Below are 27,380 nucleotides of genomic sequence, written 5' to 3'. Positions count from 1 at the left end.
CTGGATAACAGGCTCCAACATTTAAAGGTTTTTAAACTTTAGCTACTTACTGTTTTACAATCTGCAAATAATGTCTGAGTCTTATTTTGAAGCTGCATTGAAGGAGGCTGGTCCCTTTGGGCAGTCGCTAGCAAGTCTGAAATGAAGTGGCTGCAACAGGAGAGTAGCATGCAGACAATTACAGAATCTGCTTGTGTGAACAGGCATAGCATCAGCCCTATCATAATAACAGCTTTTAGGAATTTGACCAGTTATATCAGCACTTAGCTATGCAGATTACAACTGGTTTAGTACTTCACTTTTTATTTTTAAATCAGGGGATGAATCCCTTCATAGATATATTATACTTCCCTGATTTTATACTTTCCAGGATTAAACTTTTTTCTGGAAAAATGGGGGTTCTACTGTAGACAGATACTGGTTGGGACTGGAAGGCTGCCATATTTTAACTAAAAATCAGTGTATACGGCCAGATTTCACCAGAGCAGGATTTAAACATCATATGTAAACACAGAAAATCCATTGCTGAAGCAGCAGTATAGAAGGTGAATAGGAGGAAGCTTTAACATAAATAAAACAAGTTAAATTGCTAGCAAAAACCTTTACTTCATCATTTTGGTGACAATACATATACAAGACAATTGAAGACAGGCCGAGCTATCTCTGGCTTGCTTTAGAAAATCACACATTCTAGGTTTATAATCGGCAAGACTGGATGAGTAGGTTTGGGACACACTACACATCATACGCTACCACTTTGTCACTCTCTAGGAGTTAGAAACATAAAAACACTTGTGGAAACATCTCGTCTCAATGTAATATTTGTCAAAGCAGGTAAAAAGACCCCCGGGAAAGATGAAAACATTCTTTAATTGAGATGGCTTGAAAAAATCCATACACTAAGAATAAAAAGTAAAATACAACAAAATGTTTCATGAGCAATGTCTTCGCAAATGTGAAACGGTCACAGAAAGAAATGAAGAAAAGACAACATTTTTACTACAGTATAACCACCACTGAAATAGTTCAAGGTCCTGGGGGAGGGGATAAGGGGGTGGGGCGGGGGAGGGGCCAGGTTTATTTTACATTGTGTGTGGGGAGGTGATGGTCAAAGAATAGATCTCAAATTTAATTCCTTAAAAGGATTAGTGAGGTGGTCATGATGTTTCAGGGAGGGTAAAGTAACATTTGGCCATAAAAATAGACAATCAGAAAAAGAAAAAAAAAAAAAGCCTCCTGCAAAAGAAAGAAAAAATAATAAAATGAAGGTCCTTCTGCTATTCCCCCAGCCTCTGAATCTTAGCTCATCTCTTTCCAGCCCGGCATGTCACTTAATTCTACCAGAAATCACGACGGTGGTAACCATCAGGATCACAGTATTTTGTAACCACCACTCTGTTAGCAAATTTGCGTCCAGTGAGTCCTTGCATGGCTTTCTGGCAATCAAAGACGGATGTAAATTCTACAAAGATCTGAAACAAAAATTTGCATAATTAGACATTAGTTTTTTTTAAAAACATGCCAAATTAAATACATATGACAAGTCAATATTGGTAACGACCAAGGAAACCCACATGGTAAAGCAAAGGAAGTGGTTAGAAGAAATCATAACCTTTAAAATAAGCGAATGTAAAATTGATTGAGGGTTTTATTCTAAAATTTAGCAATGTACATTAATTATTTATTAATGCCAAGATATTGATGTATACATGTACTGTTAAAGGGGAACTCCACAAAAACACAACTTAAGCTTTTTGAAAAATAAACAATTTCAAGCAACTTTACAATAAGTTTGACAATTCCCTAAGCATATCCCCCATCTCTTCTGCTGATCTGTGACTACTTTGCTGAGCTGACTGACTACTGTTACTTTGTATCAACAGCCATCTGCCCTCAGCCTGCATCCTCCAAACCCCACAATTCCCTGCACACATGATTTCAATAAGGAACAGAACATCACAGTGCAATGCATTGTGGGTTATGTAGTTCCTGCATGCTGTCTGTAAGCTGTGGAGAAGTTATTACAATTTGTAACATCAGTGTTTAGTCCCTCATTCCCTGCCAGGATTTCAAATGATGCAGAAAGTAGAACTGTTAAACAGCTGGATTTCAGTACAGAAAATAGCATTTATTCATACTTTTTAAAGAAACCGGTAACGTTGATGGATATATTAGGGGTCTTTTATTTGGGCCTCATCAAATTTGGGTTTGGAAGCCGGAGTTACCCTTTAATATGAATGAATTGTTACAACAGCTCCACGTGCTGGTTATTTTCCAGCACATCTGACAACCAAGTAGTCAAGGAAGTCGTCAGGAGAAAGAAAGGCTGCTCCGATGTTCTTCTGCTTAGTATAAAAAGTTATAAATCTTTCCTAACCAATAGAACATCAGAGGCTTCTCCTGACAACTTAGACTACTTGGTAGGCAGACGGGTTGGAAAATGACCATATTAACATGTATACCTTCATTTCCTGGAATAAAAAAAATGAAGGTACATTACAAGATTTCTTATCAATTTTACATTCACTATTTTAATGTTTTAGCCTTTAAAGCACTTACCTTGCCGCATCCTGGCACTTCAACTCCATCCACTGGGCGTGGAATTTCAATTGATTTCACAGCGCCGTATTTGCCACACTCATCCCTAACATCCTCCACTATCTCTTCATATTCATCATCATCTATCAGTTCTTCCGGCACCACCATATTCATCAGGCACAACACCTCTGTTGGATGACCACCCATCTGCACCTGAGAACTCATAAGTCCAGGGACTTGGAGGGTCACTGGAGTCTGATTTATTGTGCTCTGCAATAGAAAAAAAAAAAAGCCAGAACATTAGAAAAGCAATGAGCTGTGCCCGTTACTAGACAGGAGAAAAATTATTTACTGTGTGCCTACAGACAGAGTAATCACTGGGCAGTTTATATAGTATTAGAAATATAGGTAAAAAAATTGCGTGGGAATGAACAGTATTCTTACCAGTGTTGCATTCTTAGCTCCGACACTAGCCCTCTGTACCAAAAGCTTTTTGTCACCCAGTTGCATTCCATTCAGTCCAGCAATTGCCTGAAGAAATAAAACATGGTCAAGCGGGCAGATTTTACCAAATGTGATAGACCAGTTAAAAGTTAACATTGTTAGGAAGCAGATGGTATTATAAACTAAAAGAAGAAGGAAAGGCGTGTTAAACTTGAGACTGGCAAAAGTTAGGCACCCCAAGTGTTTGTATTTACTGAAACCCTGGGCCTGTGCTCCTATCAGCAGAAAACTGCACTGACAGCAACCACCATAGAGCAATCAGCTTCTGGCTTCTTTATTCACATGGCTGCACATGGGCAGTAGCAAGAAAACATGAACTTTAATTGAAAAGTTGGCTATTTCATTCTGCTGCGCATGCGTCTGCCCCGGGAAATTAGCTGGTCTAGCGCACACTAAAAATTTAAAGGTAAAATGCTACATTAAAAGATTTTATGGTGGACTGAACTATGTGCGGCTTGGGTTTTACTCGACCCTAACCTTTCCTCAATGAGCCCGCAACTTATGGAGGTCCTTTTTTAGTTCCACCCTGCCGATGAAGTCACAAAAAGGGACGGGACTATAAGGCGCACCGCGTCTATAAAAAAAGCAAGCTGGAAGTACAGCAGTGTAAGGTGTCGGGCGGGGAGAGCTCAACCCGGAACCCACCACTGGAGTTGCGAGGTTAGCCCGAACCCGACAGACTAGCAGTTATCTGCCCAGCCCACACATCACTATTGTAAACCGTCTAAAAATATACCAACTAAAGGGAATTTGTTAAGAGATACTGACCTTTTAACATCGTAATTGTTCCATGCTATATAAAATTGCTATAAAAATATTTGCCCAATGCTTTTACATTCACTTTGTTCCCCTGTGTTCCTCTATCGGGGACAGTCAGGTTGTAATTACTTAGAAAAGCAGATCAGTGAAAAACGATCAACATGACCTATAGGTAACATGACCTATAGGTAACAGTGTATATACTATACACTGTTACCTATAGGTCATGTTGATCGTTTTTCACTGATCTGCTTTTCTAAGTAATTACAACCTGACTGTCCCCGATAGAGGAACACAGGGGAACAAAGTGAATGTAAAAGCATTGGGCAAATATTTTTATAGCAATTTTATATAGCATGGAACAATTACGATGTTAAAAGGTTTAATTTCTGGTGTATAAGCCGACCCGTGTATAAGCCGAGGTACCTAATTTTACCTACAAAAACTTATTGACTCGCGTATAAGCCTAGGGTGAGAAATGCAGCAGCTACTGGTAAAATGTCACCTAGCGCAGAAGCGCAAGCAGCATCGGGCAAACCTAGTCCCTGTGCATGTAAGAGCACATAAGCGCTGGCTTCCCAGGCTTTTCTATAGTCATGAACCTCTGGGATATAACATCCTTATATTTTATAACAGGGGGTACATTATAGGCACACTAAATAATAAATGCTGAACTTAAAAAGGGAAGTTCCTACATTTCAATGGGGAGAGACAGTATCCACACAGGGCTCTTTTTAACTCTTTCCTCTAACCATTTGCTTCCATATCTTTCCCTTCCTCTCTCTGCACCAGTCACAGTGCCTTTAAACTGTAAGACAAAAGTTAGTTTTGCATCCGTTTTCTTTCCCCTGTTTCTTGCCTCCGTTTCTATCAAAGCCAATTTTCTGTCCACCTCTCCTCTCACAGCCCGACTTCTGAAAGTCCGTTCTCTCCACCTCTCCCACCCCTACGGTCACAGCCGTCTTTCTCTCTCCCCCTCCTCTCTGAATCATTTCACTCACAGCTCGATCTCTGAAAGCCGCTTCTCTCCACCTTCCCCTTTTTCTCACAGTTGCTGACAGGCTGACAGGCTGCTTTCTCCCTCTCTGCACTGCTGGATCTTGTTTCCTTTGCGGCAAGCAAAGATTAACAGCCGGCATAACATCGCATGTTCGTCAAGCTCTGCACGTCACTTCCGCCTACTACACTGCCACAGGGTCCTAGCGCCGGGTCCCTTAGTCTTGAACCCCCTGTGCGCACCCAGTGACTTGCATATAAGCCGAGGTAGACTTTTTCAGCACATTTTAAGTGCTGAAAAACTCTGCTTATACACGAGTATATACGGTACATTAATATTTTGAAGAAGTTTTTCTACGGTCAGTATCACTTAAGATCGCATGACAAGTTGTTAGGATGCACCCTCAATCTACCGCATACAAATCAAATCACATTGCCAATTTTTCATTACAGATTTACTTATGCTAGATTTGCAATAAAAAAAAGATTTATTTATTAGATTTCTTACCTGATCCGTGACATTAATATCCACATATTCACAAAAGGCATAACCTTTTGATAGGCCTGTGGCACTGTCTTTTACCAAATTAAATGCTTTTAAAGGCCCAAAAGATGTAAGCAGTTCTTTAACCTGTAAATGAAAACAATCCAGAGGGTCATTTACCAAGAAACAGGAGAAAAGAAAATGCTTCAACAAAACAGAGTATTTACAGAATTTAGAAAGAAGGCATACGTTAGTTAAGTCTGCATTACGTCTAAAGTCTGTTATTACACCTATGGAACTACAGACTTATCAATTTGACATGTACAAAATAGCAGCAGTAACATTGTTGAAAAATTCTACTGTGTAGTTATATTTGTCAGTAAACCAACACCATTAGTTTCTTTTATGCAAGGAAAGATTAGTTAAGTGCTGAAAGCTGAAAAGTAAAAGTTAGTTCACAAGCCCACCCAAAATATTTTAGATGGTGAAGTGCAAATATGCTGCACTGTGAGCCCCCTAACACCCACTAATCCCCTAACAAGTGCAGTGCTAGTAGAAAGGGCACAGCTCCCTGAGCCATTTGCTAATGTGGCTCCACACTGATTAGGGGACCAGTACTTTTGTGGAGTGTGACCATTCAACCTTTTTGCCTTCCTGCTGGCATTGCTTACGGGAAGGCTGGATGCAATGGAACACATCAGGGAAGTGGTCAACATTACAGACCTCAGTTCAGATGGATGGGAAAGCCAAATCAAACAATCCCCGGTATGAAAAATAACAAATAAGTAAGCCTGAAATTACCAACCCATAGGCTTAATGACTCCATGGTTACCTGGTCATCATTCAGATAGTTGGGTAAACCTCCAATGAAAAGCTTGTGTGCAGAGTCAGGGACAACTGTGGAAACCACCCCTGTTAAGAAAGATTGATATTTGGAAAAAAAACATTTTCCATTTATGACTTTTCTTTTGCTCTGAAGTCCTGGCTGAAACTGCAGGCTCTGTAATAAAGTGTGTACTGTGCTCTGCCAAGTAAAATGTAATTTTACATATTAAGAAAAACACTACAGTTGCATCAGGATCCTAACCGCTTTAAAAAAAACAAAAAAAAAACCCATGAAACCTAAGAAGGAAGGAAAGAACACACTAAATATAAAATACATACAGTGGAGGAAGGGAAATCTCCCTACACTTGTACAAGGAACATTAGGCAAAGCTTACCTGGTACATAAACGGATGGGTTTTCAGACATGCCTGGTAAAGGCTGGTAATCATGAGGGCGTCTAATTTTAAGAGACTGGCCTTGAAAAATTATCCCATCAAAAGCCATTGCCTGTGTTGTTTCATCAACAGAACGAAACTACAAAAAGAAAAAAAAAAATAAGCAATCTAGCAAATACAGGAAAGTTCAATTTGGGAAAAACAATCAGGTTAGTGGTTTAAGGGTTACTGTCATGGTTTTTTTTCCAAAACATATCAGTTAAAAGTGCTGCTCCAGCAGAATTCTGCACTGAAATCCATTTCTTAAAAGAGCAAATAGATTTTTTTATATTAAATTTTGAAATCTGACATGGGGCTAGACAAGTTATAGGTGCTTTGTGTCACAACATGTTTCGAGTCAAGCTCTTCCAATAGCGATCAATCATAGTTTTGCTTTATAATGTGAATATACCCAGTGAGCATTCACCACAAATGCCACACTGAGCTTTTATCTTTGCATCCATGTTATTTTCATGGCATACTGGAGTTCTATTGTATTTGCAATCAAATACACATTCCCATTAGGCAGAATGCCAGTCAACGTTAAGTTGCTACTAACCTCCAAAAAGGCAAAGTTTTTGTCTTGATTGATTTGAACAGCCAGTACAGGATTTCCAGGTGCTTGAGTCAATCCACCAAGGCGCATCTGGGCATTAAAGAAGTCCATCATTGCCTCCTGCAAGGTAAAAAGAAGACATAAGTGGTCTGATATCCCTGTTAATAGCAACAAAGAGCAGGTTTAAGATCTAGAATGTCCTACTTGCCTTGCACGATGGTAGCAAACTTATTTTGCTACGAAGGGATTTCAGCCCCACAATTTTCACTTTAAAAAGAAATGGAAACAACTCTTTGATCTTGTTTTTCAAATAGAAAGTGTTTCTTTTAAAATCAAAGTTGTTTATATTGTTGTAACTCAACAAAAAGTAGCCATTTCTGCAGAAACCATGCTAACTGCAGGAAAATTTGGGAAAAAAAGTTTTAGACAAGTGCAAGGCCATATTACATTCTCCCTTTGAGTAATAGTACCATTACCAAATAAAAAAAGAAAAAAGTATACCTATTTTATTTTTTCCAAAACATAGGGTTAAGCAATACAAAACATTATCAAATGTAAAACAAAAATCTTTTAAGTACTGTGGAGAAGGGACACCAAGTTAAAAACAAACCCACCTGTTAGTTTTTCTCCAGAACACCAAAAGAGCACTTATAAATTCTAGGGTGTTATTTACAAAACCCAATGCAAAAATATTTTTTTAAATAAAACCAGACTTAAAAAAAAGTCAAACTGTTCAGAATTCATCAAACCCCAAGGATGGAAAAGTCAGAATCTGAAAATCCGGCATCTCAGACCTGTCGAGGTTGCATACAAGTCAATGGGAGAAGTCCCAATGATTTTTTGATGTGTGCTGGGTTTCGTGCAAAAAAAATCCGGATAAAAAAAATCAGGAAAAATGAGCGAGAATCTGATTTTTATACCTTATCTGTGTAAACTAGAATAAGACCATTTAACTCTGCTCTGTAGAGGTCAGTTGATTTGTAATATAGTAATATTACAATTGTCTCTGACATTGGCTCTCAGGCTGTTTTTTCAGTAAGTCCCCAACTGCCAAGGACATATTATTACTGTCTAAATAGAGGAGAATTAGGTTTGACCACTAACAAAGCTGACATACAAAGGAAAATGTACACAATACAAATAAGCTTGATTGAATGAAAACAACTAACAAGACCATTAGAATGTTTCCACCTGACTGATCCAAGAAAGGGGATAGATGTGTTCACAAATCTGAGCTGAACAGTTCAAGAAGAATCCAGTGTATGATTTTTTTTAAAGAAGCAAGCATAAAAAAAAAAAGTGTGCAACAGACTAACTATATAGGTAATAAGTGGCCAAGTAGAACAGACAAAACTGGTTTGTGGAGGATTGCATCATCACAGATGCTTGCATGTGATTTAGTGGCCAAGGACTACAAATCTTTTTAATGAAATCATTGAGTAAAGAAAACTCAGTCTGCCCTAAGGTGCCTCCATAGCCATGTCTTCCAAAAATTCTATTTAGGGCGGTAACTTTCTGCAATATACAGCAATGTTGCAACTTACAAAGTTAAGACAAATAACATTGCTCGGCAACAGCACGACAGTGCCTGGATTGCTTAAAATTATAGATCTTTCGTTTTTGAAATGTTGCAAAGGTAAATGCTTCTCAAGATAAACAAATAGAAACCAAAAATGATATTTAAGACCGACACATATATAAAGCGGTCTACCATAGACTCCATTTAATTCAAATAATCCACATTTAAAAAAAAAGTAATTTCCTTTTTTTAAGTAATAAAATACTTTGTACTTGATGCAAACTAAGATATAATTAATCCTTATTGGAGGCAAAACCAGCCCTTTAGGATATATTTAATGTTTGCATGATTTTATAGTAGACTTGGTGTGAATATCCAAATTATGGAACAATCCCTTATCCGGGAAACTCCAGGTACCGAGCATTCTGGATAACAGGTGCCATACCTGTACTAAAAAAATCTAATTGTTTTACACAGTTTTAGGTAACTGTATGCGGCCTGGATAATCCCAATAATTTTCTATGCACCATGGTAGTTGGAAGATTGCAGTCCGATACTGTACATGATTAGCCAGTGTATGGCTGCCTTTAGGTTTAGCAACCCCTTAACCAAATTTCTCACACCACTCACTGTCCAGAAGTCAATACAGCTCCAAGAAATTGTCCCTCCTGCCAAAATTCTCATGTGCCCCCCTTAAAGTTGCTGACCAAGAGTAAGAGCTGAAAAAGCAGGAAATGGGTTCTAGTCACATGTGTGACATCCATTTTCTTTTTATCCGTCACTGTTTTTATTTCTACACTGAATTGTGCCTTTAAGTTTGAATATATTTTTGTTTGAAGAAAATTCAAATCGACATGTCAAAAGCAGCCAACATCCAGAGTGCAGAAATCTGTACTCTTACATGACACTTTTTATTCAGGCATATTTGAAAATGAGATGCAACTGCTGAGGGTTTTTGGCTGCTGTAGAGAGCTAATCTACTGTAAACAATTTACAGTGCTCCACTAATAAAGCACCAGCCATTAAGGATGGCAGACGATTTTTCACAAAACAATTTAACACATTTGTCATGAGAACTAGGAATAAAGTGTCAAGGGTTGTGGTATAAAGAGAGAGCAATGTATTCTATATGTAATAATTCAAATACAGCTTCTGTATCTACACATTTGCTAGGATGGACTTAATAGAGGGCCATCTGAGACAATCTTTACGAAAATATATCCACCCTTGATAATGGACCTTTAATAAAAGTCCAACAACTACTCTGAAGAACAGAGAAATGTCAAACAAGTGAGATCCTTAACTGTCAGGGACTTAAGGAGCACTTGCCTGAGAGCCAAAAATGTAGGCAGCTGCTGAAGGGGTTTGTAAGCAGTATAATGGTTTATTCCATATCCAATATGGATAGTGAGAGCAATTACAAATGAAAAGGTAATCAGTAAAACGTTCCAAGCAAAGAAAGGCTTAGAGTTAACAAGTAAAGAATACCTTCAAGTGGTAAGTGTAAAGTTTTTGCTGCCACCATCGCTCAACCTAAACACCAGGAAAAATATATTTTACAATAGCAAGGAAATAAAAGAGCAAATACCTCTGTGATTCCAAATGGAATATTTCCAACATAGAGTCGACGGGCCTGTCTTGTCATCTGACTGCCCACAACAGGCACAGGAGTAGGAGTAACTGCCAAACCATCTGGTGTCATTGTTGGAAGGAGAGCAGTAGCTGGAATCTGACCCGCAGCTGGTAAAAAAATAAAAAATAAATATGGACTGAGTATGTACAAGTCACAAAAAACAATGGTTAGCAATACAGTTTTACTGATCAGTGATTACAGTTTAGTACTAACTGAATGAAAACCCAGTAAGTAAGACATCTAACACATCTGACATCTAATTAGACCAACAATAATTGCCAGTGAATTGAAATATATGAATGTCAATGGTTTTTGTACTCACTGTAAAATCACTTGTTCTGCTTTTTGATATAAGGTAAAAAAAAATGTTTTGGCTGGTAGACAACAGTTAAAGGATCCCTATAATTGTGTGATAAACTGCCACAAAGAAAAGGAATAGCTAAACTGAAAGTTTAATGGCACCTATTCAAATGATGAAATGTTTTATAAAGTATTTGTCTTGTACAGTACAATGGTTTTTTTTTTAGCAGATACTTCTTCAGGCTTAAATAAAAGCGAAACAGCTGCACGTCATCCTCTCTTCCAATCACAATAGGTCAGTCTCAAGTCTTGTGCTAGAGTCCTGCAGCGGGTCGGGTACCCGCGGTTACCCACAAAAACCTGCGTGTTGAAGTTTCGGGTATAGATGCAGGTCGGCGGTTCTGCGGGTCGCAATAGAGATTTTTACTCTTTTTCCGATCACGTCTACTTCCCATGATGCCACTTCCAGTTTACGACAGCACTTCCTGTTTTACGCCTTTTTTTCTAATTACGCCTACTTCCAATGAGGTCACTTCCGGTTTACGGCAGCACTTCCTGATTCTTCATGGTCAGTGGGTCGGGGTTGCGGATAAGGTACTTGCAGGTCGGGTAGCGGGTCAGAATGCGGGCTCCAAAAAAATGGACCCGCGTAGGACTCTTGTGCAACACAAATACAAGCTGGACAACCTGTCTGAAAAGCTAAATATTGCACTAACCTTATGCATTTACATCGTCTCTGGACTTTCTGTAGTTTCACAATGTAACTTGTGATTTGGAGCCCACAATTTCACTGCATGTTACACAGACTTACATTTTTCTCCCTTGATGCATTTCCCCTTTAATAACCTGGAGTAATCACTCCACGATCTAAACATTCTTCCCATAAGGCACTTGGGTTCAAATCACACAAATATTTATATCTAAGAAAATGCACACCGTTTAGTTTAACCTCCAAACACAGAAATATAGACAAATGATAAGACACTGCACAAACATTCTTTCAGAATTCACATGAAAAATATAAATGCACAAGATCTGTTATCCAGAGAGCTCCAAAATATGGGAATGGCAGTTTGTACATACTGCTTTTTAAGCAAAGAGCTCTATTAGATTTTCTTTTTATCTGAAAGAATGGTGTAAAGAATACTCATTTCAATACGAATAATGGAGTATGACCAATAAGTTCTGAAATGCTAAAAAAAAACATTAGATAATTAACTGAAAGTTTAAAACAAATTACCTTGCATGGCTTTATACTGCAGAGGCGTGATATGCTCAAAACCAGGAGGTGGAATGTCCCAGTATTTACGGATCTTCTTTTTCTTCTCATGTCTTGGTGAGCGACTGAGCAAGAAAAAAAGGGGTATATATAAATATTGCATGGGTAAGCAACCTTTCACAATAGTTTGAAAGATCTCCACTAGTTTACCTGCGTCGCCTACGATCCCTGGATCCACTTCGCTGCTCTCTAGCTCGTCTTTCTTTGCTACGGCTTCGACGCTTCCGTTCTTTGCTTTTAGAGCGGCTACGACTGCGTTTTCTATGCCGATTTTCCTTGTCCCTTTCTAAAGATACCAGAAAATTGTTAGAAGGCAAAAATGGTTACCATATTATTTTACAAATTACAAGCTCGCCGTTCTAAAATAAGTAGTACATTTAACCAATTATTTGCCTCTGATCTTTAAAGGACATTTAAAGCCTACATTTTCCTACCATGCATACAAGTTGGATATATCTTCCCCACCTGGCCACATCATGTGTAGTGCATATACCCCCTCCATTGGCCAGCGCCATCACATTTTCCTTAAACAATAGTTTTCACCCGGCAGTCATTTTCCCTCTGCACATGTCAATGTTACTGATGATGTGTCAAACAGGACATGTATGCTGTAAAGCTCATGCAATGCAGAATGCAGGGTTACGCAGACAATACACTTTGATAAATTGTCCTGCTGGGGGTTAGCATTGTAATGGTTAAGCTGGGTTCAAGAGAAAAAAAAATTGGATCAGACAGCTAGAGCAGAGTTTCTATGGTAACAGCAATACTATCTCTTCATTGACTGTTAGACTGGAGGGTGTGTTTAGTAATCTGAGCTGAGAAGAACTGAGCATGCTCATAAGTCCACAGTCAAATTAAATTCCTGAGGAAGGGGGCAGAGTGGGTTAGAGGAGGAGAAGGATGTCTAAGTGACTAAGGGGATGCTGCAGTTGTACAAGTCCCTCACAAAACATGCCTAAATGAAGTGTTTTTTTCTGTAGTATGTAATGTGAGGGACTTTCTTTTTGCATGTGTTATGCTAGATGCATAATGGCATTGGTTCAAAAGCCTATACCTGGGCTAACCTGCAGTGTGCAACCATTTTACTGCTGTTTATGGATCCATGACAAATGCACATTAATATCAAAATAGATTGTATGCTGGAAAAAAACTAGTATTTTGTTATTCAGAACACTTCATTGTTTTCCTTTGTCTTTGCTAATATACATAAATGAATTTTTTTTTCTTTAGTATATTAGCAAAGACAAAGAAAAATAATGAAGTCTTCTGAATAAACGCAAAATACTAGCCTTAAAATCTGGAAGGCTTTATTAAAAGTTGGCATTAGCCAGCAAAGGCCCTTCATTTTAAATCCCTGCATGTCAGCCTGTCTTTTCTACTTGAAAGGTCATAAATAGGCAGAGTTTAATATAATGAAGGGTGCAGAGAACCTGGCATGCCTAACATTTGATAAGAGTGGTCCAACAAGTGGCTCATGAGGGAGATGCTGCTTACCATCCCCTTGGATGTTGATCCCAGCAGCCAATAATACACAGGTGCTTACTTTTGAATTCTTGGCTTGGAGGCAAGTTTTGGTTGCAATAAAACCAGGTGTACTGCCAAACAGATTCCAGATAGGAGCTGCAGTTAGTCAATCACAGGGCACAATTGGCACCCCCAGGAATTGTGCATTGTTGTGATGCTCCCTAACTTTTAATTACATTAGAATGTGCATCACAGGTTACAAAAAAAAAAAAAGTGGGAGGGGGATCCTTGTTTTAGAATATACTACCGGCAATATGCTTAAAGGGATACTGTCATAGGAAAATTTTAGTTAATAGTGCTGCTCCAGCAGAATTCTGCACTGAAATTCGTTTCTTAAAAGAAAAGAGATTTTTTTACATTACTTTTGAAATCTGACATGGGGATATGGCCAGTTTCCCAGCTGTCCACGGTCATGTACTTGTGCTCTGATAAACTTCAGTCACTGTTTACTGCAAGTTGGAGCAATATCACCCCCCCCAGCAGCCTAACAAGAGAACAATGGGAATGTAACCAGATAGCAGCTCCCTAGCACAAGATAACAGCTGCCTGGTAGATCTAAGAACACTCAGTAGTAAAATCCAGGTCCCACTGCAACAAATTACAATGAGTAGGAGAAACAGCCTAGCAGAAAGCAGTTCCATCCTAAAGTGCTGGCTCTTTCTGAAAGCACATGACCAGGCAAAGTTACCAGAGATGGCGCCTACACACAATAAAACACAAGTACAACTAAAAAAAACTTGCTGGTTGAGAAATATTTTATATTGTAGTGAATTATTTGCAGTGTAAACAGTGTAATTTAGAAATAAAAAGGACATAATCCCTTTAATAGCCCATACATACTGAGGTTACTTTATAGGCTTCAAAAACAATATTGAGCACGGACTGTTTGGGCATGGTCTGCACAAATAAATGCAACAGCCCTTTCGGTAGACCTAAAGTGTTACCCTATTCAAATATTTTGGGCCAAGTCGTACCTCAATATTGTGTTTGCACAAGATATCAGAGGAAACGATCCTTAAATTGACAACATTTTGTTGCTAATCGAGGCTGCCCAACATCCAAGCTCTAATCAGGGCTGCCAGGTTTGCAGTTTTCCAGCCAAATTGGGCTGCTAATTTAATGTTCAGGTGGATTTTGAAAGTAAAAACTAGCCAAGGTACAGATTTAGGCTACTTTTTTGGAACTTTGGCTGTTTGTACTTTGGAAACCAGCTTGTGTTTTTTCTTGCCCTAATGTGCCGAGCCCGAATTTCCCAATGCATGATGGGTAATGTAGTTTAACAATTTGCCAACTTTAATGCAAGACTACAATATCCAGCATGCAATGGGACTGACTTGTGTATTAGTCGGGAGTTACCAGATTTTGGGCTCTGAACTGGAGTCTCCCATCACTCTTAAGCATTCTCTGGCGACTTTCCTCAATTTCAGGGCAAAAATTTGCGGCCTACCAAAATGTTTAGAGGTTGAGCGGTTTTAATATTTATTGAAACTGTATATGAATAAGGGTCTTATGGGGCCCCAATAACCCCCCCCCACCTTTGTAATTATTCCCCTGGTGACGGGTGAATGTCTCATTTTGCTGAACAGTGAAAATGAAATTTACATATATACATTTCATTTTTAGACTTTTTCACTGCACATATTGTGCTATTTTTGGGCTGCTTTTGAGGTGCCTCTTGGGTAGTCTTGGGCTGCTTTTGAAAAATAGACCTGGCAACCCTCACTAATAAAATAGTCAACTGTGGGCTTGATTACACACTGGGATCTTGTGCAAAGGCTGGATGCACAAACTGAAGGCAATTATGGCGAGATTTTGGGAGAATACCTACTTTCTAGACAAGAGAATTATATATTCAACCCTTTGGGTCAATAGTTGAGGTTTAAGGACAAGTATTTATTTACTGTACTAAATAATCTGTATAGACCCAGTGTCCGAATGCCTGATACCTCAATATAATCCTTTGTGGCTAAACTTGGTCTTGAACCCCTTAAAGGGGTTGGTCACCTTTAAATTAACTGTTAGTATGATGTAGAGGGATATTCTAAGAGAAATTGCAATTGGTTTTCATTTTTTTATTTGTGGGTTTTGAGTAATTCAGCTTTTTATTCAGCAGCTCTTCAGTTTGTAATTTAGCAATCTGGTTGCTAGGGTCCAAATCACCCTATTAACCACACACAATTGAATAAGAATCTAGAATATGAATAGGAGAGGATCTGAATAGAAAAAAAAGTAACAAAAATTAGTAGGGATGCACCGAATTCAGCCTTTTTCAGTGGGATTTGGCCCAATCCTTGTGCCTGGCCAAACAGAGTTCTCATTTGCATAAGCAAATCAGAGGCGGAGGGGAAATCACGTGACTTAGTCACAAAAGAAGCATTTTTTCCACTTGTTCCCTTACCTGTATCTAATTTGCATATGCAAATTAGGATTCGGTATTCAGGTGAATCTTTTACCTAGGATTTCGGGATTCGGCCGAATCCCAAATAGTGGATTCAGCGCATCCCTAAAAATGAGCTAATTAATACATTTGTAGTGTTAAAGAGCATTTACTTTTTAGATGGGGGCCAGTGACCATTTGAAAGCTGGAAAGAGTCAGAAGAATAAGGCAAAAAAATTAACTTAAAACAAATAATGAAAAGACCAATTGAAATGTTGCTTAGAATCGGCCCATTTATAACATACTAAATGTTAACTTAAAGTTGAACCTTCCCCTTTAAAAGCGGCTTGAAGTGAAAGACAAAAAAAAAAATCTATGAATTACGCGAATCCTTTGTTATGGCCAAGTCTATATCCCAGCCAGTGTTTCATGGGAGCCGGGGTGTTGTATTTTGGGGGATATTTCGGTTTTCACGGAGAGACGGCAGAAATAAAATCAAGCAAAGGTCTCTGGGCCGAACAGATTCTCCCTAATGGGCGCCGCTTGATTGCGGTATAAAAGAGGAGGCCATGTTGAGGCCCAGATGAAATAAAATATATATATGAGGAAAGAGTTATGGAAGCGACATCCCACCTCACAGCATAAAGAGCAAACACGCAGCGAGCGCAGCACCCGCTTCAGGCCTATCCCAAGGAACTACGTAAAGAAAAACTCCGCCCCATCTAGGCCTCAACCGCGCACATTTCCCTCATCTCCCACCACGCCGGACAATACACCAGCGGTTCCACGGTTACACCTTACCTTGCTTATTTTCATTCAGTTGCCGCTCGAACTCGTCGAATTCGGACATCATGGTTGCGCTTTAGTGTGATGGCGGCGGCAGGCCGTGTTCAAGCGCCAGCCAGCCGTCTCTTCTCGCGCTCTTGTTCTAAGAGGAAGGAGGCGGAGAAAGAAGAAGACAACGCAGCCGCACCACGCTTAACAACTAGCTTGGCGCCTTCCGGAAGTAGAGGGGCAGGGCTTTCTTAAGCGTTCGGCTGCTTCCGGGAAGGATTGGGCGGAGTTTACAATGCGTCGGCTTCCTCCGAAGAATGATTGTAATAGGGCTATTTCTTTTTCCGACTAAAATCGGGAGACTTCCGGACGCTTCGACAATTTTCGTAACTGAGGGGGGGGCAACCTTTGACCTGGAAACAAAACGAGTACAGCAGTAATTATGGCGCCAGCTGAGCATGCGGTCTATTATAACTAGAAGCTGCCTGGGCGAGATGTAGAGAATCAGAACGTAATGTTGAATTTGTAGGTTAGGCAAGAGGGTAATGCGGTGTGGAATACTCCGCAATCAACAACTTAGTTCCAATGAAAACTACAAGGTCACTTCCAGTTCTGAATAGGGGGAGGGGGTTAATGACCTCATCTAAACAACAAATACTCTGCAAGGATACAAATGTATTGTTATTGCTACTCTTCTTTCTGTTCATTTTCCAGTCTCTTATTCAGCCTGGTTTCTTGGGTCATTTGGACCCGTCCGTAGCATTTTAACCAGAAAAGACTAGAGCTCTCCAATGCAGATTTAGTGTTTATTGCCAACTGACGAACACCACACATTTCCGGGCCTTTAGTGCCCTTTCTTAAGTGTTAAAAAACAGATCCAAGATACCATTTTAACATACACCGCTCCACCTCTTAAAGGAGAAACAAACCCTTAGTAATAAAAAAAACCCTACATAAACCAGGCAAATGCCCCTCACTCTTTACTTACCCCTCCGTGCAGATTCTGTCCAGTGGAGTTCACGGCAGCCATCTTCTTCAGAATGAGACCAGCGTAGCGACGCATGCGCAGTTGGGGCAATTTTCTGTTTTACGGCAACTGCGCATGCGCCAAAAATTGCAGGTCTCATTCTAAAGATTACTGAAGATGGCGCCCGTGAACTCCGCTGGGCAGAATCTGCACGGAGGGGTAACTAAAGAATTAGGGGCATTTGTCCGGGGGGGGTGTCTATCAGGTCATGACTGAGAATTAAAATAGGCCCTGGCATTTCAGGTACACAGAGGTCCAAACAGCCCCCACCAGCCCATTAAATACTGACTTTCTATGGCACCTTATAGCAGCCCCTCTGGCATTTGCCAGAACTCACAGATTGCCAGTCCGGGCCTGGTGTCTATGTAGGGGTAGGGTTTTTTTTTATTATTAAGGGTTTGTTTCTCCTTTATATGTAAGTGATATGTGATATGTAAATTGTCAAGGCTGAATAGCCTCAGGTGTCGTAGGTGTAGTAAAATTTGATTCCCAGTGTCCATCTTAGGGCTCTTACACACGGCCATTTTTACCTGCGCTCCCCTGTGTTGCACTTCCGTTCAGCCGCAGGGGAGCACAGGAGTAGACACAGTCAATTATTGTGAAGGGGGCTGTACTCATACAGACGCATGTAAGCACCAAACAGGTGAAATGCAACATGCTGCGTCCCAACCTGCGTTTGGTGCTTACATGCGTCTGTGTGAGTACAGCCCCCTTGACAATAATTGAGTTTGTCTACTCCTGCGGCTGAACGGAAGAAAGTGCAACGTAGGGGAGCGCAGGTAAAACCACCCATGTAAAAGCCCTAAGTGAATACCAAAGTGCAAAAAGTGCCTCTAGGTGCAAATCAAGTCCATACTTATTTAAAACAAATGTATAAAAACTGCTCAGGATATAATGGTACTGCATAAAAATACCCCTCGGTGCAGATTCTGTCCAGCGGAGATCATGGCAGCCATCTTCCGGCTCTTTGGTAATCTTTGGAATGAGAACGGCGTTTCAGCAATTTTTTGCACTTTCAGTGCATTCGCAGGTTTCGCGAACTAGGAAAATGCTCCATGCGCTGATACAGCACTTGATTACTAAAGAGAAGAAGATGGCTGCAGGGAACTCCGCTGGACAGAATCTGCACCGAGGGGTAAGTAACGAGTTAGGGGCATTTGCCTGGGGTAGCAGCTAGGCTGGGGGGAGGGAGGAAGGGGGTCTATGTAGGGTAGGGGGGTAGAGTTCTCCTTCAAATATTTGCAAATTGTAGCTTCAATATATTCATAAATACAACTTCAATATCTGCAAAGTAGAATAGAATAAATGTAAATAGTTAATATTACAGATACGGTTTCAAACTCCAAGCATCGTTTAGGCCAGGGGTGTCCAACCTGCGGTTCGAGGGCTGCATGTGGCCCAGCTTGAAACGCTCAGTTCCCAAGGAAACAGCATAATAATATAATAATAAGTCTATTTAATATCCAGTTGTCCCATATTACAGTGTATAGCTCCATCTGGTTATTCAACTGGTATTGTAGTTCTTTTCTGTGTATTTTCTTTACTTTTACAAATCAAAAGTGTTTGTGTATTTCATGTGTGGCCCCAGACAATTTTTCTGTGGCCCAGGGAAGCCAAAAGGTTGGACCGCCCTGGTTTAGGCCATCTGGATTTAGTGTATCTAATTTCTTAAATTATTTATCTTCTATTTGTAGGAATCTTTTGAGTCTGTTATCACCACGACTATCTGGGGCAGCTTCATCAAGGACACACCATCGTATTTGCATAGACTTGTGTTTGGATTCAATAAAATGTCTAGAAACTATCAGTTTGTTTGTCTTTTTTAAACTTTCTAATGTTGCTTTTGTGTTCTTGAATCCTACATCACTAGAGTCTACACTGCAAGATGCAAACCACTAATTAGCCTTAAAACCATGGCCAGATTACAGTTTGCAAAAGAGTACTTTTGTCACCTTCTGAACACTTTTTTCAGTTCAGTTATTTTCAGATTGTTCACCATAAACAAAGACTTTTTTAATTTGCTTTCCATCAGCATGCAAGCTGAACCCAAAGTCCCGAGGTGCAGAAGACCCAAAGCCACAAAAGGAGCTGAAGAAAACTGGAGACGCTGCAATCGCCGCAGACAAGGAAGAACAACCACCTAAGGTAAGTTCCACCAAACACCAATGTTTTTTTTTAAATTTATTAAATCCCTTGCCACCAATGTATTCTTTTAATTCCCTATAGACTCCTGGCCACCAATTTTCTTTTAAATATTCTATGGGGCACCTGACCACCAATGTTTCTTTTGACTTGTAAGGGGGGGTGGGGGCATGGCCACCAATGGTTTTTTTTTTATTTTCTATGGGACCCCTGATCACCAATGTTTTGTTTTTTTTTAATTTGTAAAATTAAAAAATCGGTTTTTAACTTATAGGGGGGCTGGCCACCATTGAAGTTTTTAACTTTTATGGGGGGCCCCCTGACCACCAATATTTTTTTTTTAATTCGTACGGGGGACCTTGGCCACCAATGGGTTTTTAGCACCCAGGTTTGTGTGGCTTTTTTACTGTGATGTGGTGGTGGGCTGGGTTCAGAGGGACCAGAAATTTTTGTCATATGGGACCCTGTGATTTACTTCTATGAAGTATGTATTGGCCAGGATTTTGATTACTCTTGGCTGAGATAAAATGATCCCAACATCTTTGCAACTATATATTTGAAATGGAAAGAAGCTGCTACAGCAGACTTAAAAATCGTTTAATGAATGGGAAGCAGCTGTTGGCAAAGCAAACGTGTAAGGGTAGGACTCCACAGACGATTTCCGCGTGATCCGACGCGCTGCGTAAAAACACAGGCGTCATGTCGGATGCAACAGAAATAAGGTAAGAGCTGGAAATGTCGGCTCAAGTCGCAGCATTGATCCGTCATGACTGTCGGATACAGACACAGCGGATCAACGCTGCAACAACATCCGACAATGCGATTAGCTACCTTATTTCTGTCTCATCCGACATGGCGCCTGCATTTTTTTGCAGCACGTCGGATCGCACGGAAATCGTCTGTGGAGTCCTACCCTAAGGTTAGAACTACACAAGCATTTTTTTATCCGATTTTGCGGGTCAGATTTTAACTGATCTTCCATGCAACAGCACGCTATGCTACTCAACAGCACAAGCTTTTGTAGGATGCTACAAAATCTGATGCCCCTAGGCTAGAATGTAAAGTCGGATCAGAGAAGTCGGATGGAGTCTTTAGTTCATGCGTTTACACCAGACAGTCAGTATATTTCAATGAGGAAAAAAGTCTTTCAGACACCATCCGTTTTTATCTTGTTGGATGAAGACGCAGCATTCACATCCAACAGTCGTGTCATGTTGGATGGAAGATTTTACATGTAGTTTACGCATCCGATTTTTGTATCGGTCCTATTGTATTTTAACCCACATGACAACATCAGACTTGTAGGATGCATTTTGTCGATCTGACACCATCCTATAAAAGCGCTTGTGTAGTTCTACCGTTACTGCAGTTCTCCCTGAGAGGAGCACAGGCCCCCATTTGCCACCACCCTAAGCTTGTTTAACTATATAAGATAAAAAAGCAATCACATTATGCTGTGCACACAGCTTGGGATGTGGGCTGAAGACTCAATGTGCACAATCAAACATACACTGCTGTTTCGAATACAGAGCCAATCCACCCTTCTGTCTGAAGTTTGAGCAACTGCACACAGTATGCACGAGGGTACTAGACACTAATCTCTTATTATTGGCAAACATCATTTAATGACAAAGTGTATAGCTAGACATCAAAGGCGTGTGATAATATTAAATAATTATCTTTTATATAGTGCCATCACATTTATGCAAATAGGCAATGCAGTAAAATGTATAATTTATTGCTTTGTCTTAGTTTTTTTTCCTAATATCTTCATAACACCAGTTGAGTTGAATGGAATGCACAACTCAATGAAGATTTTTTTCCTGAAACAGAGAAATAAAGCAGCTCCATAGACATCAGAGGTAAAATGTGCACTGCATAAAAACAAGAGTACAGTTATGTAGACATCAAACATGTGCATGTTAATACCATAACCATCCAGTAGTCTATGCAAACCAAAATAAATACGCCACGTAGAAGCTCTACAAGTGATAATGGGGAAAAATACCACTTACATTTTCAGCCGCAATAAAAGTTAAAATCCGATCTAAATTCTTTATAAATGGACAAATTCTTTGCTAACAAGAATGGCTGGTGATAATGATTTGCCTTAGATTGCCTATTATCTTCAGCCTCATTGTCGGCACTTCTTTGAGGGTAAGTATGATGTTGCACATTCATAGAGTTTTGAATGTGCAGCATTTGGTTTGTCACTACTTACTTCAAGGTATTTGCTACAGAGGTTAAGTAAGTGACAGTACAGGTGACTAACAGATAATCACATGTGCCAATTGAATGTGAGATTCTAAAGAGCAGTGATACTTTAAGGGGTTATTCAACTTCCAAATACTTTTATTCAGATTGTTCACCAGAAATAAAAACTTTTAAATTGCCTTCCATCTCCTCTTTTTTTTCCCAAAATGTAAATCTAAAGTTCCTGTCTCTAGTGTTTCAGTCTGGCAGCTCAGTGATCCAGGAGCATTCTGAATGGTTACAATTTGCTATATTTAGTTGATACAGTCAGTCAATTCATTTCTCAGCAGTATCTGTGGAATATTAGCAATTATTAACTACAGTTACAAAGTCTACGGCTCCCCAGAGTTTCTTTTAAAGGTTAAAAATCAAAGTTTACACTTCAATATTAGCAAAACTGTCACAGATACAAAACAGAAAGTAATTGGAAAAAGTTTTTATCGCTTAAGGTGGCCATAGATGTAACAATTATGAATACAATACACACATATAGAGCTGAATCGTCAGATATGCAGGTAGATATACGGGAAGAAACAATAGAATTCTACCTGTATCTGACGATTCAGCACTAACAATGGCCGATGTTTGGGTGCGTTCAAAGGCACCCAATAAAAATTTTCCATCCAGCCCGATCAACGAACCGACCGATATTCAAGTCGATATTGGCCGGCTCTTTTCCCACCATACATGCACCGAATATAGTACGAAAATTCATTTTGTACGATATTATGTGTGTCTACCTTTATAGCTGAAGCCAAGTGAACTAAAAAAAAAATGTTTGAAGGTGAACAACCCCTTTACCTGTAAAGGGATCCTGTCATCGGAAAACATGTTTTTTTCAAAACGCATCAGTTAATAGTGCTACTCCAGCAGAATTCGGCACTGAAATCCATTTCTCAAAAGAGCAAACAGATTTTTTTATTTGAAATCTGACACGGGGCTAGACATTGTCAATTTCCCAGCTGCCCCTAGTCATGTGACTTGTGCCTGCACTTTAGGAGAGAAATGCTTTCTGGCAGGCTGCTGTTTTTCCTTCTCAATGTAACTGAATGAGTCTCAGTAGGACATGGGTTTTTACTATTGAGTGTTGTTTTTAGATCTACCAGGCAGCTGTTATCTTGTGTTAGGGAGCTGCTATCTGGTTACCTTCCCATTGTTATTTTGTTTGGCTGCTGGGGGGGAGGAAAGGGAAGGGGGTGATATCACTCCAACTTGCAGTACAGCAGTAAAGCGTGACTGAAGTTTATCAGAGCACAAGTCACATGACTTGGGGCAGCTGGGAAATTGACAATATGTCTAGCCCCATGTCAGATTTCAAAATTGAATATAAAAAAAATCTGTTTGCTCTTTTGATGAATGGATTTCAGTGCAGAATTCTGCTGGAGCAGCACTATTAACTGATTCATTTTGAAAAAATGTTTTTTTCCCATGACAGTGTATCCCTTTAACAAAATTGGGTCCCTGTGCTTTTTATGGACCATCTTTAATACAGTGAAGTGTTCTGCTACAATACGCAATAATAACAAGGTGCATAATACATTCTAAATCAATACTTTCGCTGAAAGCGAATAAAAATGCAAAGAAAAGAGACAGCAACTTTGCAGTCACAATGTCATGCTTGAACATTTCCACCTTTTTTGAGAGAGAATTTTACCATACTGTTTTAAAAGCTCTGTTTCTGGCGATAGATGGGAAATGTTTCACAGCAATTACTGGTCCTTTGTTGATGCTTGTTTTCAAGTTGGCTGGAAAAAAAAAAAATCTATAGAAGCCTTTCAGTTTTCTGCAGCTTATGAAACATCAAGTAAAACTCCCATGTACATGAGGCCTTAAAACAGCAATGTCTTCAGTGGTTGCAAACTCACTCTGCTGATTGATACAGGACAGCATTAAATTACATTGTCCTTAGATTTGGCACTGTAGAAATTTTAAAAGGCACAAAACTGTATAAGAATATAAATCAAGGTACCACCACTTGGACCTAGCTTTTCATTTAAAGGATTAACAAATTCAAGCAGCACTTACAAATAAACGATTACTTGGCAGCAAGTGGTATATTTAATGAGAGAATTTCATGAATGGCATTTGACCTAAGCCCATTTATTATTACACAGCTTATCCATTCTACACTATTTTGGATTCGGCCGAACCCCCGAATCCTTCGCGAAAGATTCGGCTGAATACCGAGCCAAATCAGGGGTGGGAAAGGGAAAACCTTTTTTACTTCCTTATTTTGTGACAAAAGGTCACACAATTTCCCTTCCCGTCCCTAATTTGCATATGCTAATTACGATTTGGATTCGGTTAGGCCAGGCAGAAGGATTCGGGCAAATCCGAATCCTACTAAAAAAGGCAGAATCCCGAACCGAATCCTGGATTCGGTGCATCCCAAATGCAATCATGTGCCCTTTAGCCCAATTTCAATTTGAATGCCTGCCACCATGGCTACAATATGTAATTCATATAGACTGTAGCAAACACAAACAATTATTATAAAAAGCATAAAACATTTATTTTTTGTCATTACTCATCTTTAAAGGGATTGTTCACCTTTGAGTTAACTGTTAGTATGATGTAGAGCGTAATATTCTAAAGACAATTTGTAATTTGTTTTCATTTTTTTATTATTTATGTTTTTTGAGTTATTTAGCTTTTTATTCAGCAGTTCACTAGTTTGCAATTTCAGCAATCTGGTTGCTAGGATCCAACTTACCGTAGAAACTATGCACAGATCTGAATAAAAGACTGGAATATGAATAGGAGAGGACTTTGATATAAAAATTTGTATTAAGAAGTAGAAATAACAAATTTGCAGCCTTACAGAGCATTTGTTTTTTTAGATCGGATCAGTGACCACCTTTTGAAAGTTGGGAAAAGGCAGAAAATAGTTTTAAAAAACTATTAAAAAAAACTATGAAACTATAAAAGACCAATTGAAAAGTTGCTTAAAATGAGCCATTCTATAACATACTTACAGTTAACAATGGTGAACCACCCCTTTTATAGACATTGTACTAGCTTTAAAAAAAAAAAAAAAAAAAAAAAAATTCATTACACCTGTTATATATTGTATAGAACTGGCTTTTGCAACTGCAAATGTGATTATAAATATGCAACCAAAAATCAATCACTGTACTGCTGCATTCAATTTAGAATAATAGTGTATAGGGAATTATGCAGTTTACAAAATCTTATGGGCAGATTTATCAAAGGTCGAATTTCGAATTCATGTGAATTTTTTTTTTTACTCTAATAAATTCAAATATACTCACAACTCGAATGGGAGATTAAGAAAAAATTTGAAGTCTAATATTCGATCAAATAGGAATGATCAGGCAATTTAATTATGTATTTGATTCACGTTTTCCCCCAGAAAAAAACTTGAATGTCAGGAAGGCTATTAACAACATTGACCTCTGCCAATGACTTGTACATGAACTCGGCAGGTTTTAGGTGAATATTCGAATTAGGACTGTTTCCATGGTGGAGGTTTGATAAATCTCACATTCGAATAGGGGGATTAATTTGGATGTGTGAATTTTGATACCAAGAAAAATTTGACCCGTTTCGTTAAAAAAATTGCCGCTGGCGAAATGTCGCCGACGCCCATTAAAGTCTATGGGCGTCAAAAAAAAATTTGTTGTGCAGCTAATTTTTTTTTGACGCACGACGCCATACAAGTCTATGAGCGTCATTTCTGCGGAGAAACAAGGCAAAAAATTCGCCCATCCCTATTAATAAATGCCGACATCCAAAAAATGCTGGATAACACTAAAAGCAAGAAGGCTATCTTCTTTTTCTACTCCGAATAAACTTACAATTTTAAAAAAAAACTTTGGGGCTCATTTATCAACACTGGGCATTTGCCCATGGGCAATTATCCATAGCAACCAATAAGTGATTAGCTTTTTAAAGCCAGCTGCAAGTAGAACAATGAATGCAACTATCTGATTGGCTGCCATTGGCAAATTTGCCTAGTGTTGATAAATGACGCCCTACTTGTTTATAAAAAAAGCCGAATATAAAAACTTCGATTGAATACAATCGTGAAAAAAAAAAAACTAGAAAAATTTGAATTTCTGAGCTTACAAAAAGCCTTGAAAATCAAGTTTTTTTGTGCTTAAAAATACCAAACATTGAACTTTTTGAAAATTTAATTTTGAATTTGTGCATTTTTGTGCAAAAATTCAAATTCAAACATTGATAAATCACCCCTTAAAATTGCAGTGCCATTAACCACAGCAGGGTTAGGGGATAGACGTCTTCAGTCATTGATGGATATAACCTTTTATTTGTATGTAGTATTTAATTTTTTTTTCTGCACTGTCCCTCAAAGGTGCAGCTCTTTGCTCTCCTAGAACAGAGTACACACAGCTGTGCTTTGAATATACTGCTGTCTGCATTCAATAGCACTGTATTCAGATTCATGCCCTGGGACGTTCCTTAACCTACAAGTGATTGACATGCATGTTAGGGGGTGCCAAGGGCTGCAAGATTGAGTAGAGTCTTGTAGTTAACTCCTGCCTATTTTTCTTTAAATCTGGAGTGCAAGCTGCATAGACAACAGCCTCCGGAGCAGGCACTCTATGCAGGGTCACAAAGGAGTGCAGTTCTGGGCCTGTTAGTGTTTTTTTCCTGCTACTTAGAATCCCCTCCCAAGTAAGGAAAGCACATATATACTTTTGCATATATGATAATATCCCTTATAATATTTAGTTGTTGGTATCATCCCTGGCAACACAAAACTAATGATTATAATGGGAATTTCTTAAAAAAATTTTTTTGTTTATTTTACAATTCAGATCCTTTTCTACATTACATTCTGGCAGCTACTACCTGCTAACTACACTACAAAATCCAGTAAAGCGCTAAAATTAAAAACCACATCCAAATGTATGAGAATACTAAAGTGGTATTCCCCTTCAACAAGAAGAGAAAAAAAAATGTAAATTAGAATAAATAACATTTAAAGATTAGCTTAGCTTTCTGGATACAAAATGCACTCTCTGTCTATGGGGCAAATTCACTAAGGCGCGAAGCGCCGAACGCTAGCGTTCATTCGCTAGCGTTTGGCATTTTCGCTACTGCGCAAATTCACTAACGAATGCTGGCGTAGTTTCGCTAGTGTTACTTCGCAACCTTACGCCAGGCGAATCTTCGCTAGCGACGAAACTACGCAAATTCACTAACTTGCGCAGTATAGCGAACGCTACCTTTTACGCTAGACTTCCTTCGCCACCTCAGACCTGGCGAAGCGCAATAGAGTAGATAGGGATTGTTTCCAAAAAACGCTGGCGTGTTTTCTACATGATGGCTGATAGGCTGAAAAAGATCGAAATTTTTTTGGGGCTCCCCTTCCTCCCCCCTACTTTTCCTGACTCATGGCAACTTACCTAGACAGTGGGCACATGTGTAGGGCAAAATAAAAATTTTATTTGCAGATTTGAAGGTTTTCT

General features: G+C 39.2%; 1 protein-coding gene and 1 long non-coding RNA gene across 3 annotated transcripts; one reads left to right on the top strand and one right to left on the bottom strand.

Annotated features, from left to right (window-relative positions):
* Positions 1-851: 851 nt before the first annotated feature.
* u2af2.S (U2 small nuclear RNA auxiliary factor 2 S homeolog) lies at positions 852-16,797 on the bottom strand. Of its 2 annotated transcripts, none has more exons than XM_018226809.2 (11): positions 16,530-16,797; positions 11,978-12,113; positions 11,789-11,892; positions 10,204-10,355; positions 7,100-7,216; positions 6,502-6,640; positions 6,087-6,193; positions 5,306-5,428; positions 2,983-3,069; positions 2,560-2,808; positions 852-1,472 (listed from the first exon to the last, which is right to left on the bottom strand). In XM_018226809.2, the coding sequence occupies exons 1-11, from the start codon at positions 16,579-16,581 to the stop codon at positions 1,338-1,340; spliced, it is 1,401 nt and encodes a 466-aa protein (XP_018082298.1). In that variant the 5' UTR covers positions 16,582-16,797; the 3' UTR covers positions 852-1,337.
* Positions 16,798-16,888: 91 nt separating this feature from the next.
* LOC121396527 lies at positions 16,889-22,079 on the top strand. Its single transcript, XR_005963079.1, has 3 exons — positions 16,889-17,013; positions 19,224-19,674; positions 21,424-22,079. It is a non-coding gene; the product is annotated as an uncharacterized LOC121396527 (long non-coding RNA).
* Positions 22,080-27,380: the final 5,301 nt, after the last annotated feature.

This window comes from Xenopus laevis, chromosome 7S (assembly GCF_017654675.1).
Source record: "Xenopus laevis strain J_2021 chromosome 7S, Xenopus_laevis_v10.1, whole genome shotgun sequence".
NCBI classification, from domain to species: Eukaryota; Metazoa; Chordata; class Amphibia; order Anura; family Pipidae; genus Xenopus; species Xenopus laevis.
This window is presented reverse-complemented; position numbering and strand designations above follow the sequence as displayed.